Source organism: Corvus hawaiiensis, chromosome 23 (genome assembly GCF_020740725.1).
Source record: "Corvus hawaiiensis isolate bCorHaw1 chromosome 23, bCorHaw1.pri.cur, whole genome shotgun sequence".
Taxonomy (NCBI): Eukaryota; Metazoa; Chordata; class Aves; order Passeriformes; family Corvidae; genus Corvus; species Corvus hawaiiensis.
The window spans coordinates 348,116-365,995 of NC_063235.1; the positions used below are offsets into that span (position 1 = coordinate 348,116).

The following is a 17,880-nucleotide window of genomic DNA, read 5'->3' on the forward strand; positions in this document are numbered from 1 at the left end:
TGAGAACCGCAGTGAGGTCCCTGGGTTGGGCTATGAAGGTTCTGAGGCAAAGAAAGTTCGAGGAACCCAACCCAAGGGAGGTTTTTTCCACTGCAAGACATGTTTGGGGAACATTTCCCCTACAGTTCATCCTAGGGAGCAGCATGGAGAGCCTGCTGGGATCCGAGATCACCTGGGAACAGGGACAGTCACGGCAGAAGCAGCCCTGTGGACGCCTCACACCTGGGTTGTTCCAGAGGAATTCCATACAGGCATTTCTGCATAGGGGAGAAGGTGCCCAAGTGAAAAACCTCAGGTCTGGGGCACTTGGATGCCCAATGCTGTCCCCTTCCCCATCCCTCCCTGGGCACTGCTCCCAGGGGCACCGGCACACAGCACTGCCCTGGCAGGACATTCCACATGGGAATACAACTGGAATGAGCTCTGGGCTCAAACAGCTCTCTGGGAAATCAGGGTTTTGGGGTTATTTCTGCATCTCCCAGCTCCTGCTGCCAGGAGACAGGTGCCACGCTGTGATGTCACTGTGATGGAACACAGGCTGGAGACCTTCCTAGGCAGCTGGAGCCACAAACTCCATCCTGCTGACTGCCAGGACCAAGAAGCTAGTTGGAGGCAGCCAAGCTGTAGAAAAATAAGTCGAAATGGAGCTGTCTTCACAGGAGACATCCTGTGCTTCTGATCTGGAGGATCCAGCTTGGTGGGTGGCTTCAGCTTCTCCTGACCATCCCAGAGATGATCTGGGACCATCTTGGGATGCTGCTGCTGAACTCCTTGCAGACAAAAATGCCCTTGAAAGTTGGCATGATGAATCCTGGGACCCTAACATGAAATTTTGCTCTCTGCTAGCATCAAACCTTCGGCTGACTCCTTCCTGGAGAAGCTCTGGGAGATCCTGAGCAGCCAGAGCTTTGAGTCGATCTGGTGGGGCAACGATGGGAACTGCATTGTGATCGGAGAAAAGCTCTTCAGGAAGGAAGTGCTGGGCAGGAGAGGGCCCCAGAAGATCTTTGAAACTGAGTCCATGAGAGGCTTCCTTCTCCAGCTCATGTTCCACGGATTCCGCAGGATGGAAGGGGATTCTCCCCTGCTGACCTCCATGGAGGAGCTCCGAGCAGTAGCAGCAGCTGGGTCTGCGCTGGGAAAGGTACGTCGGCTCCTCCTGACTTAGAGATTCCTTGGGACACTCAGGGGGAGGTTCAAGTTCAGCTAAAATGAGCCTTGACAAGGCTGGAGATAGGACGGGGGCAAACAGCCTGGTTTTGTCTTGGATCAGTTACTCTGGACACGCTGAGGGGCCTGAAACCTAGCGGGATTTAGGTTTCTCCAGTTTTCTGGCTTTTGATTACCCTACACTTCTCTGCTCCCAAATGCTCAAAACATGAGGGTGGTTGTGACTTAACAAAGCTCTGTCCTAACACTTCACTCAGCCAAAGCCTGAGGTGTGAAATGCCCCTGAGAGTCCTTTGAACACCCATTTGTCCTTTCTTGTGCCAGCTCCTGGATCTCCCTCGGATCTCTTCCTCCTCCTTGCAGCAAACAACTTTCTTTTGCCTTTTGCAGCTGCTGTTCTACTTCAACCCCTTTTTCACAAGGGATTACCAGCCCTGTGTCTGGAGGGGTGTGCAGGGTGCTGGGGAAAGCACAAATCCCCTGGCTGTGTCCCCCCCGGGCACCGGGATCCAGGCAAAGCTCCCCAGGAAAAGGTGGGATGCTGAGCCGGTGCCAGGAGCGGAGGAGGAGGAGGAGGAGGAGGAGGAGGAGGAGGTAGAGGAGGAGGAGGAGGAGGAGGACACCCAGACATCCACGAGCAGCAGCTCCACGGTGCCCGAGCCCTGGGCAGGCACAGCCCCCCGGGCGGGCAGTGCCGGGCCCTCCCCACACAAACAGCCCCGCAGACACGGCCCTGCCACCCCTCCTGCCCCACACAGGCCCCTCACACCCCTGGGACTGCCCACATTCTGCCCTGGGCAGCCAAATCCAGGTGCTGCGCAGGTGCCCGGGGCTGCGCTGCCCCCGCCCTGCCCTCCGTGGCTTGGGATGGCCACGCTGGGGCCAGCGCCCGGCCATGGCCACTGCCCCACCTGCACCTGCACGGCCAACGCTGCCAGACCGCGGCCAGAGCTGGACTGGGAAGAGCAGGGACCATAGGGAGCTGTGGGGTCATAGAGGTAGAAAACCACACAGGAGGAAGCAAGAACACACTGTTGGTTGTTCTCAATAATAACTCTTTTCACATTGCTCTGCAGTGTCACAGTCACTGTGCCACACCGGGCGGGAGGGCCTTCAGGGACACTGAGGGTCTGGCTCCAGCCCGGACGGCCAAAGGCTCCGGCCCTTGCAGTGCCCTTGGCAAAACCCAGCCGGGGGTGACCCAGGGCTCCTCCAGGAGCTGCAGCAGCACCCAGGGCTGCTCCAGCCACAGCACCCCCCCATCATTTGGGGCAGTCTGTGCCCCTTCTCCCCCTGCTCGGAGCAGGCCTGGGGGCAGCAAGGCTGCAGGGAGATGACTTGGGCTTCCCTGCCCATCCCACATTCCAGCTGGGATAACTACAGTCCTGCCAGCCCCAAAAGCACATGTGAGGGGGAACTGCTGCTCTTTTCACACTCTGAGCTGAGTGAGCTGTCATTTGGGCTCCCAAACTCCCCCCAGCCACAGCGAGATGCAGCCTCCCTCCAGCAGCACTTCCACACAAAGCTGCAGAGGCTTTTAAAGCTTTCGATGGGCACCCAAAATGCGAAAAACAAAAGAAAAAAGAAATTCAATCAATCTGGAGGGTTTTTTCCCCCCTCAATTCTGCGGACAAGCAGGCAGAGCAGGACAGGGCTCCAGGAGCTGCAGGTCAGAGGAGGAGGATCTGCTTGGAGGACACGAAGGGCTTCATGGAGGCCTCCAGCGCTGCCCTGTAGTCCTGGAGCGGGACCTCGGCGCAGGCTGGTGCCGCGAGCTGGCCCCTGCGGATGAGCTGGCACAGGGCATCCATCATCGTGGCCACACTCCCCTGGTCTGCATGGGAAGGAAGGAGCACTCACTGTGCGGTGCAGTGCATCCACCACCCCTGGAAACACCTGCCTGAAGCCATGCAGGGTCCCTGGGTGTGACATGCCCCCAGCTCAGGCACGTGGGATGAGGAAAGAGCCCCAGGTATGGTCCCTGCCTGAGCCCAGCACCGGTGTCTCAGCACCTTGGGACAAGCAGAGATGGCTCTGTGAGTGGGAGCGAGGATGGTGCTGGGTGAAGTTTGGCCCCGTTCCCACCCCCTGCATGAGGACAGACCCTCAGGCCCTCTGGCTCAGGTCCCGCAGCCCCCCTGGCTCGGGTCCCTCAGCCCCCTCAACTCACCCTGCATGTGGTCCTTCCGCCACTGCGTCATCCAGAACCCGCGGAGCTGCACGTCCCGGAAGATGAAAGCGCTCTGTGGAGAGGGAATGTGCACCCAGTGACACCCGTGTGTCCTCCTGGTACCCAGTGACACTCCTGTGTCCCCTTGTGCAAGTGACACTGGTGTCCCCTTGTGTGCCCAGTGATTCCCATGTCCCCTCACACATCCAGTGACATGCATGTGTCCCCTCCCAGTGTGACATTGGCGAAAAGTGACGGAGGCGACTCTGAGGTGTGGAGTCAGGGCAGGTTTGATGCTCAGCGCCTGCGGGGCCATTTCCCCACTGGAATCCTCCAGCAGCCCAAACCCTCCATATAAAAAGCCAAGAGCCCAGCAGTGGGACGCAGCCTGTCCTGTAATGGACCCCATCAGGCAAATAAGAAAGGCTGGAGGGTCTCAATCTGCAGCTGGGGAGAGCCAGGTGCCCACAGCACCGAGGGGATGGGACATGCAGTGGAGCACAGGGGACAAAGGAGGGGCATCCCCAGTACTCACCACAGGCACCATCACAGGCTGCTTTGCCATCCCCCCATAGGTGACCATGGTCCCCTTGGGTCTGGAGTAGGAAAGAGGTATTGGGTTATGTGGTCCCAAAAGTACAGCTCTGACCTTGCTACCTCCCCCTCTGCCGTCCAGAACTCCCCTGGGGCTCCCCAGTTACCCCTCAGATCCCACTTCCCCGGCTCTCCTCTTACTTCCATGCACCATTAGCTGAATTTGCTGCTCCGCCACACCAGTTACACCAGTTACACAGCCACACCAGTTACAGGACCTGGAGAGCTTCACAACTGGACCCCAGCTGCCCCCAGCCACCGGCATGGTGACTTCAAATCACTGTTGTTATCCAAAACCACTTTTCCACTCATCTTTCCTCTCTAAAAGTTCAACAGACTCTCGAGCAGGACCCTCTCTTGCCAGTTTCTGTCCCCAAGCTTGTGCCCAAGCCACCACCCAGCCAAACTTACTGCAGGTGCCGCAGCATCTCCGTGGTGCTTTTGCCTCCGACGCAGTTCAGGGCGAGCCGGGGCCTCGGGGTTCTCTGCAAGGGTTTATGACAAAAGTTCCCAAATTTTATGGCTCCTTTAGGGGATGGGACCGTGGTTCTTGACAAAGCATCTGCATTAACCTCAACATTTACCTGAGAGATGCTGAGAGTAGTAGAGCTAAAATCTATCAGAACCAAGGAACAGCTGGGGTTGGAAGGGACTCATTCCAATCCCTGCCATGTGCAGGGAGACACCTCCAGCTAGACCAGGCTGCTCCAAGCCCCATCTGATCGGACCTAAAATCTGTGATCCTGCCCTTGTGGCAGCAGCAAAATCCCTCCACTCCTGGGGCTAAATCCTGATCTAGAGAAAAATTTGTCCTTCCCACCATCCCTGCACTTTCCCCCAGTGCTGAACAGCAGCAACAGCCCTGGACCATCTCTCCAGTGGGATCAGCACTAAGGTACCTTAAATATATCTTTCATCTCTGGCTTTCTCAGCATCTCCTCCGTGACAACATGATCAGCGCCCAGGGCCATCAGCCTCTCCACCAGCTTTGGGAGATCAGGTCTGGGGAGGGAAAAAAAAGAGGACCTGATGAGCCAGGAAGCAGAGTCACCTTCTCCTTCCTCCTGCTCCGGTGTCATGTGGGCACAACAGGGCAGAGGCTGGAGGACAACTTGGAGGAGCAAACAGGAGAAAATCCTGGGTTGCATGAGCAGGATGAACAGATCCAGCTCCCAAACTTGCTCCTCCCCAGGGGACCCACCTGTCCCTCACCACGTTGATGGTCTTGATGCCGGAGGCCCTGGCGATCTGGATGACGGCCTGGCCTACACCGCTGTTGGCAGCGTTCTGGATGACGGAGTCCCCTAGAGGTGAAGAAACCCAGTTTCCCACTGCAGAGGCAGCCAGGAGACCCAAGTGGAATTGCTCTCTCATGGCAGGGCCGTACCGGGCGCCAGGCTCTCGAAGTCAGCCAGCATACGGAATGCCGTGCAGGGGTTGACGCTCAGAGTGGCAGCACAGAGCACCGGGATGTCACTGGGCACCTTCAGCAGCATCTCCTCAGGGAACACCCCCCACGTCCGCCACGTTCCTGGGCACGGCAGCACCGCGGGCACAGCCACGGCAGGGGGGGAAGCAAAGGAAAACCATCAGTTCACACCGCAGCCTCAGTGCCAGCAGCATCGCCGCACCGGGAACCAGCTGCACCCCAGAGAGGGAATTATGGAATGTGTGCCCATATGAGTACATCAAAATACTCCAAGAGGCAAGGAACGGATTCCTCGCTGCCTGCCAACATTTATCACCCAGCAAAACTTGATCATTTCCCAGAGGGATAATGGGACTGGGGCTCCCTGGACGTGTGTGCAGAGATAATGGAAATACTCTCTGTCCTACGGATGAGCCCATATATTCCAAGCCAATTTAGTCAGCTTTACTCCCTCTACCCTTATATACAATTTAACCCTCTATCATCTATTTACAGGGTTTTTATGCTTAAAAATATCCCATTTGGCTCTTAACTCCATCGTTTTCCTTCTCTCATTTAGCAAAAAGCCTTTTAAGTAGAAATAGGCAAAGAACAAGCTGTGACACTAAACCAGAACCAGCAAATATCAGGCCATTGGCATTTTGGAGGAGCATGGGAGACATTTGTCGGGAAATAAATTCCCACACTTTCCCAGCAGAGCATTATTAAAGAGAGAACTACAGTGAGAGGCCACCACGACCTTGCCTGGGTGAAATGTTTTATCCCAGGTCTTTAGGGAAGCTCTAAGCTGATGGGAAAAAATGTGGTTGTTTCCAGAGAAACACAGATTGCTGCAATGCTTTACAATGGCACAGACACCTCATAAAGGGTCTAGGCTACAGAAAAGAAGATTATTGCTACATTTAAGTTTGGCATAAGCAATGGCATTGCCACTGCTCCTATTCCTATTCACTCACTGGGGCTGGGGAGCAAGAACTGAGCTTGCTTTAAAAAAAATACATAAAAATAAAAATAAAAATAGGTGGTGAAAATAAACCGAGATATAAACAGGTAAGAAATAACTCCATCAATTATCCCAACAGTCTCATTATATTTATGATTGGTCTCATACAGCACTAAATGGGTTCCAGCTCCTGCTTCCCTCACCCAGCATTCCCTAATGGAGCTTTGTTCCCCGTTTTGAGTCCCATCCCATCAGGTGTAACTGCTGTAAGTGGAGGGGCTCACGGCTCTACCCACACCCTGCAAAGATGGTGCTTTGCAGAGCTGCGCTTTTGCTCTGGGACCCCCAAATCCCCACAGCAGCTCACACAGGAGCATGACCACGGGTTTGCTCTCTGGGCAAGCCTGGGCTGCTCCCAGGGGCTCCAACATCCCAAAAATCCCCTGGGAAGATGCTTTGCAGGTGGGGGACGAGCGAGGACGCAGCGGTGCCGAGGATGCTGGGGATGAACTCACCGAGCCCGGCGTTCGCAGGGATGACCCAGTCCCCGGGCTTCAGAGCTGTCACACGGCGCCCGACCTCCAGCACCTCCCCAACACCTTCGTTCCCTCCCACGGCCGGCAGCGGTGACAGGAGGGGGTAGGTCCCTGTAGGGAAGCTGGAGGTGAGCTGGAAACCCCGTCATGCCCCACGCCAGGAGCCATCTCCAAACCCTCCGAGACAGGGGCTGGGCTTTGATGATCCTCATGGGTCTCTTCCAACTTGGAGCATCCTGCAAGAATTCATGTGCCAGGCACTAATCTGACACATTACCTTGGATCATGTTGATGTCGGCAGGATTGATGGGGGCTGCCAACATCTTGACATGGACATCAGAGTCCCCCAGCTTGGGCACTTCCAGATCCTTCAGTCTGAACAGGGAGACACAAAGGAAAAGGGCATTAAGACCAGTTTGGTGATGTCTTCTGTGCTGTGGCTGAAGCTGGAGGGTGCCTGTATCACCTACACGCCACACTCGAATTAACAGCATCGGATGCCCGATCCCATTAAAAAATCAGATTCATGTTAGACAGATGGACAGATATTTGGAGGAAGCTGCTAAAAGCCAACCACCCAACACAATCCCATGTCAGCAAGCCCAGTGATGCTCACTAAACTTAACAAACTCAGCAGATTGCGTAAAAAAGCCGCTGTTTTGGCCGGGGATTTTACGGCTCGTCCTGCCCCACTTGAGCCTTACGGGAACCTGGGATATTTTCGGAAATCTGTGAAAAAGAAGAAGTCACAAAGCACGAGGCAAGACCGGCCTTGCACAAGCAATGGGGTGATAGCAGCAAATCTCAGGAAGTGGCAGTGGCGACAAGCACCATTGCACAACTGAATGATCATTTGGAAAAGCAACAGTCCTTCTCCAAAAAATCAGGGGGTTGGTGTCTGGATGCACCTGGATAATGTATCAGCATGATCTGAGCTGGTTCCAGAGGGGCAGTAAAACCTCAAAGTCTCCTCCCTTGAAAAAAAAGGCCTAAAATCCACCAAACTACGACTTTCTCCTTGCTAGGTTTTTTGATGCTGAGCATCAGCAGCTGTCCCAAACAATGCTTGGGATGCTGCTTTGGTCCCTCAATTGAGACCTCAAAGAGAATCCACATCAATGGGACACAACCCAGGATGAAGTTGGGGCACAGTGATGCTGGGGCTCAAACCGCCCTGGCGTGCCCCAAATTAAGCAAAAATGAGCTTTTTGGGCAAAACACGTGGTGTAAGGCAGATTGAAGGAACAACAGCAGGAGGGCAGGGAATGTGGAAGCATCACCCCCAGCATCCACCTGTGAGACCACGGCACCAGGAGAACACTGGGGCATCTCAGGGTCCCCCTGTGTGTTCGGGGGTACCACAGAGAGCTGCATGACATCTTCACCCCATACACCTGGGGTGGGCAAGCCCTGACCCCCCTGCACTGCACCCCCAGAGCAGCCCTGCAGCACCCCAAAACCACACCGGCACCCCCGCCCCACTCTGCACTCTGTGCCAGCCCCCACTGCAGATCTCTGCCCCCACTGTGCCCCCCAGCCTCGGCTCTGCACCTGCACCCGCCCCCTGCAATGCCCCCCAAACTCACCCCCACCCCATTCCCGCACTCCCCTGCAATGCCCCCCGTGTTCCCCCCTTACTGCACCACGGCTGCGGGCTCCCCATGCCGCTCATAGAGCAGCCCGAGCGGGGGGGTCGCCGCCGTGGCCGATCGCGCCCGCACCGGGGGGATCCGCACCGGGGGGACCCGCACCGGGGGGATCCGCGCCCCGCACAGCACCCGCGCTGCCGCCAGCTGCATTCGGCTGCGCTCGGCTGAACTCGGCTGCGCTCGGCTGAACTCGGCACTTCTCGGCGCTCCTCGGCTGAACCCGGCGCGGCCGCCGGTGACGCTGCAGGTTGGCCCCGCCCCCGCGCTGGCCCCGCCCCGCCCGGCCCCGCCCCCAGCGCCCTTAAGGCGGCGCGGCCGCTCCTGCGCTGAGCTGGCGGGGGCTCAGCGGGGCCGGCCCCCCTCTTTCCCCCGAGCCCGCTTCCCGCAGGTTTGTCCCCAAAACGCTCCTAAAATTATGAACTGTGTCGGTGCAGCCGAGCTGCCTGTGCGAGGGGCATCGGTGATGGACACAGGAGCACCTTGGTCCGGGTGGTCACTGGATCATGGAATCATTTAGATTGGAAAATACCTCCAAGTTCATGGTTATGAGACACCCCTGGATCCCTGGCAGTGTCCAAGGCCAGGCTGGACAGGGCTTGGAGCAACCTGGATAGTGGAAGGTGTCCCCGCCCATGGCAGGGGGTGGAATGGGATGAGCTTTGACGTCCCTTCCAACCCAAGCCATTCCACGATTCTCTGATTTTGGGGACAAAAGTCCCTTTTCTCTGATTTGTTACCCAGAGCCTTCCAGCTGCCTTGTCCAAGACGGACATGCTCCCAGCAGGGAGAGCTGCAGGGAAATGTTCGTCAGATGATTATTTAAAACAACAGATGCGTGACACAAGTGGTGAGAAAAAATTCCTGATAGTAATTTAATTTAATGTTTTGTATAATTATCTTGAAGGAAAGGTCTCATTTATTCTTCCAATTAAAACTGATTAGATCAGAGGGGGAAAAGAGAAGCGGAGCCTCCTGCCTTCCTGACAGACCTGTCATAGAGAACAGTGGGGCTTAAAAATTATTTCTTCTCTCATGTGGGATTGGACTTCTCCATCTGGGTGCTGGGAGCAGCCCCCTAAATCCTGGTTTGCCCAGCACAGGCTGAGTAATTAGCAGATTCCTTCGTTAACACCATCCCTCCCTGCGAGCCCGGGAGCTTCACTGGTCCCCGTGGCCTGGAGCATCCAGGGTGGGTGAGAACCCCTCAGGGGGGCCAGGGGCAGGTTGGGGGCTCCAATGGGAGCCTGTGGCCAGACCCTGCCCCTCCCAGACTTCGGCACCTACAGTTTAGGGGGTCAGTTCCATCCCCACTCTGCAGTGTTGGGGTTCAAAGGCTGCCAGCATCACCCCAAAATCCAAATGCTTTCCCTGACTGCTCACCCCATCCCATTCTCAAGCACGTGGTATTTTATTCCCATAGAATTGCTTTGCAAAGGGTTGATACCCACGGGAGGAGCTGCTCCGTTCAGCCCCACGATTCCTGCTGGCAGATCCTCCTAAAACTCTCCATTCCAGTGATACAGCACACACAGTGCCCTGGTGGGCACTGAAACAAGTCCCGGTGCTCAGGGCAGGCTCCTTTCTGGCTCAGGTGACCCATCCCTAAGGCTGACATGATCCTAAATAAAAGATTTAGTCAACCTGTTTGGTAGTTCACATAATTTTTTTAATAAAAAAGGAAAACACCATTTTCTTCGGGGTGTGAATTCACGTGAATTCAGGTTCAAGATAAAGGAAAAGTTCAGGTTCTTTTCCAAAGTGCTGTTTTCTACCTTTTCTGGGGTATGATCTGCTTTTGGGGGTGCCTTAGAGGGCTCAGGGGAGTTCCCACCAGAGCCTCTGTGACAGCGCAGGGGAGAGAGAGGAAAAGAACTTTTCTCACCGACTTCTTCAATTTATGAGAAGTTTGAGGTCCCTTGTAGGTGGATGTAAAAGTCTCCCGTGTGATGGCGCCGCAAGAACAGCAGAGTCAGAGGGCAAAAAGGGATTTTCCCACCTGGTCGGTTTGGTGGGATCCTGGGCACACCCGGGTCCTGACAGCACCTCCACCTCCCCAGCTGAGCGGGATGAGCTGCCTCCAGCATTAAATCAGCGTTTTAATCTAATCACAGCAATAAAATAATGGGATTTTAATAACCTCAAAACCTGCAGCTTTTCAAGGATGCCAGGAATGCCTCAGATATTTTGTGCTGGGGTGGATGCACAGACAATCCATGGTGGAGGATGCTGGTGGTGCCCATGCTCTGCCCTGCGTGGCAAAGGGTTAATCACTAATTACAGCAGCCGAATGAGAGGCCTCTCCATCCCCTTGAAGACGTGTGCACCCGCAAATCAGGGCTGGCAGACGATTTATGATTATTTTGTTAATGTTTCTCCTGTAACAAGCGCAATTTCCGGGTGATTAATGACTACTTCATATCCTGGAATTGCACTTTTTTATAGGAGAGATGCATGAAAATCCACTTTGCAGTTGAGGGTTTAGGAGTGGGTGGGGAGAGGAGGAAGAGGAGATGATTCCTCAGCACCCGGCTGGGGGAAGAAGTGATGTCCTCTGCTCCCCTCTGCTTTAACCCCTGTTGTTGATGATGAGCTCTGGTTTATCATATTATCATGACTTACACAGCCATTGATTGATTGGAGTTGTTCACACTTGGGCATGGCTGGAAAGCCAAAGTGCTGCTGATAAGCTGGGTTTGTTCCTGCAGACGTGAGGGGATGCAGGGTGGGAACAAGCACCTTCGTGACACCAGGGTGACATTTGCTGGGATTTTATCCCTAAATCCCATTGAGGACAGAGATTTTATCCCCTGGTTTAGGAGGAGTTGAGCCCAGCAGGTTCAGCCTGACCCCGGGAGCCTCGTGTGGGCTGTGCTGCCTCCAGCTCTCCCAGCGCTTAATCAAGTTAATGTGGAATTATTAATTAACTGCTTATAAGATTTACACACTTTTTAATTAAAGGGAATAATGATTTTTTGCCTTTTCCCTTTTTGATGGAGAAAGGGAAGGTGTGTCTGCTTTGCTTAGGAACAAATAAGAAAGCTGAGACTGGAGAGATCACTGGGAAGGGTTTTTGGGGGGGATTTTGATGCTGCATCTCAGTGGCTGTCCCAGGGCAGCCAGATTTGGTCCAAGCCCTGCTGGATCCCCTGGACATCAGGTCAGGGTGCTGGGCTGGGACCTCAGGGCTGGGATGCAGCAAAAGGACAAGGCTTGTGCAACAAGCTGCCAAATAACTTCCTTGTCCAGGCAGAGCAGGGGATGCTCAGAATCCCCCACGGGGGAAGGTGGTGGAGGGGCTGCCCCAGCCCCCGAGCACTGAGCTCCCGTGTCCTCGAGCCCTTCTCCCTCTTCCCAGTCACTGCAGCCACCATCCTCCTCCTGTGTCCATTGCAGGCTCCTGGGGCCAGTCCCTCCCCACCTCCTGCATTTTGTAAGGCTTAGGAACAGCTCAGCTGGTTATTTTCCCATTCTGAGCCTCATTCCCCCCAAACCCAGCAGTGCTGGCAGAGCCCCATTGCTCTGACATCAATCCCTTTTTATTAGACATGCCTGAATCTTTGAATGGAAAACACATTGTCCTTAAAGACCTGCTTTACATAATCCTTGGTTTATCCCTGAATCCCTCATTTAGCACCTCTGATGGAGCTGGACAATCCCATAAACTATTGAATCCTTCACCTCAAAACTTGTGCCTGATGCTCCTAGCTCCACATGGGGATGAGGGCGGTGGGATGGGATGCCCACACAGGTTTTATTTTTTAAGCACACTGATGGATGTTTCTTGCCTCTCTGGTTTTTTTAATCCCCCTTTAAATTGTGTCATTGTCAGATAATTAAGAAAAAAATGTATAGGAAGAAACACAACGCTCGGCAGCAAATGGAGAATTGATGAGTTCTGATCCTCTGCCAAGGGGATGAACAAGGAGGATTCAGCTCCAGCCGTAAATAAGGAAGGAGAGGGAGATGCTGAGAGGATCCAGCTGTGCTGGGACATCATCCTTGCTTGCTCCTTGCTTTTCCCATCACGCCTTTTTCCTGTGCTGCCAATATTAGGGATGTGCAGTGGAGCTGGTCCATCCCTGGACTTGATTGATGCAAAAACCATCCTGTTCAGGCATCTTTCCAGGTGGGACAGTGCAGGAACTGGCCCCAGGCACTGGTTTTTGGGAGGTGACACAGAACTGAGGTGTGATGTCCACAGGGCGTCCTCCAGCTGAGTGAGGAAGAGCACAGCCGAGATGGGGAGGGGAGCTGCTGCTTTTGGGCCCCGTGTTGCCACAGTGGCACCCAAAGGCATCATCCCAAGTGACTTGGCAGGGAAGATCTCTTGAAACAGCTTGAAAAGTTGCCCAGGTGAAGAAAGGCACCAAATCGGTGTCTTTTATCCTTTTCAAACTGTATTTCAACTTCTCTTTTTTCCTTCTGTTGTCTGCAGACCTGAAATACTCCCAGCATTGCAGGAAACTGTGAGTGTAAACCATTATTTGGGAAAAGAACTGAAGGATGTCTGGGTTCTGTGGGTTCCAAAGCTGGCTGGCTTTGTTTTTTCCTGTGAACGCTTTTTGTCACAAACTGCCGGGCACATCCTTTCCCCAATGGGGTTTGGAAAACCACCAGAGCAGAGCTGCTGATGCTCAGAGCAGGGCAAACAAGAGGGAGGAGATCTGACACTTCCGCTGTGTATAAAACTGAACAAAATAAACGCAAACAAGATGTAGAACCAAATTAAAAATGATAATAAATAAATGTTGGGTGCGATACTGTTCCCTCCTTTCCTTGCAGTCAGATTTTAAATGGAGCTGGTTGCACACCCAGCTCTGTGCTCAGGCTCCAGCCTGTCAGCACTGGGACATGATTATAAGAAATTTGAGAAATAGCCAAACCTCAGGTCTGAAAATAAATGACGCTTGTGATTTTGGATGTGACCAGAGACCCAAAATGCCTCGGCTGATTTACATCCTCCCTCAAAAAAACCTCCATCCTGAGGCAATACCGAAGGAGCAGCACAAAGAGTTTTGGTGTAGAACTGCTGGGGTTCAATGCCTTCATTCTGGTTGAGTTTTGATCAAGGTGATTTTCTTGCAAGGTTTAGGGATGGGCAAATCCCTGCAGCTGGAATGGCAGCTGGGCTGGGTGAAGTGCTGAGCAGATGGACAGATGGATTGTGCATGGTGCTGTGGAATATTTTGGAGTTAAAAGTATGTGAAAATTCCGGGAGCATTTATGATACTCCCAGAGGGCTCCAGAAGCAGGGAAGGGAACTAAAATTGTCCCTTGTGTCCCCAGTAATGTGATTTTTAACTGCTTCATATGACAGTTCCGGGTTAGGGACCGCAGGGTAATGCAGAGCTATTCCTGCATTTCAACCCCACACTCACAGAGGTCTTTCCAGGAATAAAAGAAAAGAGACAAAAATGACCAGAAGGGAGATAAATAAGCCCAAAACAAGGTGACATGGAGGAAACATTTGGGCTATTCCTGCACGGTTGGCCAGGAAGCAGCTGTGGCTCCAGAGCCTGTGGGTGTAGCCCCAGGATGCCCAGAGGTGATGCTGGTGGTGCCAGTGTCCCCACGTCTGTCACACTCCAGGGAGGATGGAAATGGGGGGGTTTAGTGGGGTAGCAGAGGGGGAACAAGCAGAGTCCCAATAAGTGTTGGGATTTAAAATTTTGAGGTGGAGCTGCTGCCTTGGGCTGTTCCTCGCCAGCCCAGGAGGGAGGACCTGGGGGTTTGCATCCCTCTAAGGAAATCCCTGTAAAGCCCCACTGGGGGAATTGGTGGCACTGGGAGGTCAGTCAGGGCTGGCCGGGGCAGTGGTGCCCTGCAGGGCCAGCCCAGGGGCTCTGGCTGGCTCCAGAGCATCTCCCACAGGGGCTGGGATGCTGCCCTGGGCCAGGCTGGATGTTCCACCTGCAGATCTGAGGACATTGCATGGAGCTCATGGGAAATGCAGGGACAGCTCCTTCTGAGATGAAAAGCAAAGTTTCTCCTTGGAATTAGTGCCTGGGGTGAGAAAACAGCAGTTTGCTGGATGCAACTGGTCCAGGGATTCAGCCACATGTGGGACATTCCTGAGGTTGTGCCACTGAGCACTCAAAAAATGCTGATGGGGCAGCACCCGGGTGAGGATTTAGCTCTGGGTGTTGGCACTGATCCTTGGGCTTCCCAATTCCCCATGGAGAAACCCCAGAGCCCTTTGAGCCCAAACCAAGAGGTGGCTTGGCAAAGGGTCAGGTCTCAAATAACATCTTCTAACACCTTCTAACATCTTCTAACATTTTCCTGGCTATTTCCCCTGGGAACTCTTGTTCATTCGTTGCATTGAACAGGAATGGGGAGTTTTATTTGGATGAAGGCACAGAAGTTATTTCATCCTTTCAGGCTGTGATAACTCATCTAATAGCCCTATTACATCTGGCCACGGCACCGCGGCGAGCGTCTGACCGCTTGGGGCTGGACAGACGGGGAGGAGAACAGCAGGATGAGATAATCTATTTTGTCTGTTAAGAAAGAAAAAGGATTTTTGGCATTAGCAAAAGGCAGGTGATTTGGGAAAATAGCAGAGAGTTGTTAGAAAGAGCTGGATGGGGGTGTAATAGGTGGAGGTATAGAAAAAGAAAAAGGGGGATATGGGAGGAAGAGGGAGAGAGACTGGAGTAAAGGAAAAAAGAGGAAAAAAATCCAGAAGGCAAAAATTTTTGGGGGGTGAAATCGCTCAAAATTCAGTGTGGGGGTTGTGTCCCAGCAGCTCTGCAAAAGCCATTTGCTGCAGGGGAGGCACCGCTGGGAGTGATGCTGGGGAGGGACAGAGGGCTCTGTGTCCTGTGGGTTTAACCGGGAAAAATGGGGAATTACTGTGCTGGCAGCAAAAGGTGGTATTCTGAAATAAGTTAAAAGTTAAAGGATTTTGGTGTGGGAAGCCCTTGGTCAGTGTGGAGATGCTCGTCCAGTGGTTTAGGGGGGAACAGGTGGGTGCTGCTGCTCCATCCCTGGGCTCTGGGATAAGGGCTCAGGGCAGCCCCTCTCCCTGAACCTGCCATTTTACAGAGATATCTGAGAGCAAAAGAATCCTCCGGAAAGTACGGCTGGCTCCTAAGAGATTCAAAGCCCCAAATCTCAGCTCTTTACCCCCAGCCTGGGAGAAGACACAAGATGTGATGTAGCCACACTGGCTGCACTTGAGGCTGCTGTCACCGAGTACCCCGGAGCTGAAAACATTTCTCCCTCGAGTGGGAGGGATGGTTCCAGTGGAGACCATTTGCAATCACAGCAAGGCCTATATTTTTCCTGCAAATGACTGTACTTGAAGAGTGATTACTTCATTTTAGCTCGATTGCTCCTGCAAGACACTTGGGGCCGATGACACGGGGTGTCATCAGCTGAGGGCAGGGGACTGCGGGCTCATCCTGCCGGTGCTCAGGGGTGGAGGAGATGCTTGGGAAGGGACAGGGGAAAGGATTTGCACCCCGGGAATGGCATGGAGCTTGGTCCTGATGGGTTGTCACCAGCTCCATCCCCGCAGCTGCATGGAGCAGTGCTGTCTGCCCATCTGTCCTTCCTTCCTCACTGCTTCCCTTTGTCCCTCCTGTCTTCCCTCGGTGCAGGATTGGTCCCAGGCCATGCATGATGGGGCTGTGCTGTGCCACCTCCAAACCCATGCCCGTGTCCCTGTCTGCACCCCTGGCCCTGTCAGTGCCAGGCAGGTCCCCCCTAGCTTGGGGAAGTGGTGATGGGTCCTTGGCCAAACCTTCCTCCCTTTCAGCCCTGTTGGACAGGTGGGATTTGAGCTGGATGTGCTGGAGGGGAAATTGTCCATAACTGTCCTCATGCAGAGCCCTGGGGACAATTCCTGCTCGTCCCCACATCTGGTGGCAATATGAATGCACACCCTCCGTGCGTGCACCGACCCCTCCGTGCATCCTGCAGCTCCATCATCCCGGGAGGCTCCCCCAGGCCCCTTCCCCCGGGGAGGAACCCCCCGGGTCTGTCGCCCGCCTGCACCGCCCTGCCCGGAGCCCGTGCCCACCCTTGCGGGGACAAGGAGCCTTTGTGGCACCCGCGTGTCCGTCCCGCTCCGCTCACGCACAATTCGGGCCGTGCCCCCAGTGCGTGGCAGGTCCTGGGTGCATCAATGATCTCCGTGGAGAAGCACGGGAGTGTCACCAAATGAATCCCGGGGCTCATCCGAGGAGGTGGCACCGCTGGGATTGGGCTGTGGAGCGTCAGAGCAGGACGGTGACCCACAGGGAACGGGGAACAGTTCTGTTGTGACACGCGGGCTGCAACAAAACCCCTTTTTATTGTTTTGTGAAGCGATTGGTTTGGAAATACAATTTTGGGGTTTAAAAGGTAGTGGAAAGCACAGCGCAGTGCTCCAACAGGCTTGTGCAGCTTAAAAACTCCATGTTTCCTGGTTGATTCCCCCAGAATCCTGGGAATATCCTGATGCTGCTTGCCCTTGGCTTCATTTCCCCCCTGAACCGAGATGTTTCAGTTCAGCTGCTGAGACAAGATCCCCCCAAATTCCTCCCCAGTCTGGGCAGAAACTGTCCCCAGCTCATCCCTCGGCTGCTGTGTCACCCAGTGCCTCTTCCCAGAAGGATTTTGGGGATTTTTCTCCAAAAAACTCCAGGGGGACCCTGCAGAGCTAGCACCGTGCCAGCTCTCTCCTGCCTTCATGCCACACATCTAAGCAGCTTAATTCCCTTATCGGGCATTATTTTAACAGGCTTTTAGCGTCGCTGGGAGAGGATTTGTCAGGATCACTCCATGCTCAGCGCGGGGCAACGTGGTTTGGAGAGGAGCGTCCATCACCCTCCGCCCTCACCCCAAATGTGCTGTCCTGGCTGGGGGACACACGGGGCTGGGCTGGTTTCCCCCCGATCCCCGGGGACTGATGGATCCCTGCCAGCGGTGCCACCATGGTGCTAACCTGCAGGGGACTGCTGGGAGCAACTGGGGGCAACTGCGAATGAAAGGGAAACGTATTGTACCCCCATGGCACAAGGAGAGGTGACACTGGGGACACTGCCAGGAGGAGTGTTTGGGGCTGGCAGCTCTGAGGTGACCCCAGATGGGCTGAACCCCTGTCCCAGGGAGGAGGGGGCCGGGAGGGGGCTCTGCAGTGTCCCCGGGTCAGTCCGGTGTCCCCAAGGCTGTGCAGTGTCCCCGGGTCAGTGCAGTGTCCCGAAGGCTGTGCAGTGTCCCCGGGTCAGCCCGGTGTCCCCAAGGCTGTGCAGTGTCCCCGGGTCAGTGCAGTGTCCCCGGGTCAGCCCGGTGTCCCCGGGTCAGCCCGGTGTCCCCAAGGCTGTGCAGTGTCCCCGGGTCAGTGCAGTGTCCCTGGGTCAGTCCGGTGTCCCCAAGACTGTGCAGTGTCCCCAGATAATGAA

At 54.5% G+C, this 17,880-nt stretch overlaps 1 protein-coding gene across 4 annotated transcripts; it reads right to left on the reverse strand.

Moving 5' to 3' along the window:
• Nucleotides 1–2,187: 2,187 nt before the first annotated feature.
• Nucleotides 2,188–8,731, reverse strand: MECR (mitochondrial trans-2-enoyl-CoA reductase). Of its 4 annotated transcripts, none has more exons than XM_048327307.1 (10): nucleotides 8,564–8,731; nucleotides 7,120–7,217; nucleotides 6,822–6,953; nucleotides 5,322–5,465; nucleotides 5,136–5,238; nucleotides 4,834–4,936; nucleotides 4,346–4,419; nucleotides 3,876–3,936; nucleotides 3,341–3,413; nucleotides 2,188–3,004 (listed from the first exon to the last, which is right to left on the reverse strand). In XM_048327307.1, exons 2-10 carry the CDS (start codon nucleotides 7,163–7,165, stop codon nucleotides 2,841–2,843), a joined length of 900 nt encoding a protein of 299 aa, XP_048183264.1. In that variant the 5' UTR covers nucleotides 7,166–7,217; nucleotides 8,564–8,731; the 3' UTR covers nucleotides 2,188–2,840. The 4 variants fall into 4 exon arrangements, with proteins under 4 accessions (XP_048183264.1, XP_048183261.1, XP_048183262.1 ...); XM_048327304.1 differs by having other exon boundaries at nucleotides 8,481–8,731; XM_048327305.1 differs by having other exon boundaries at nucleotides 8,594–8,676.
• Between the last annotated feature and the right edge of the window lie 9,149 nt (nucleotides 8,732–17,880).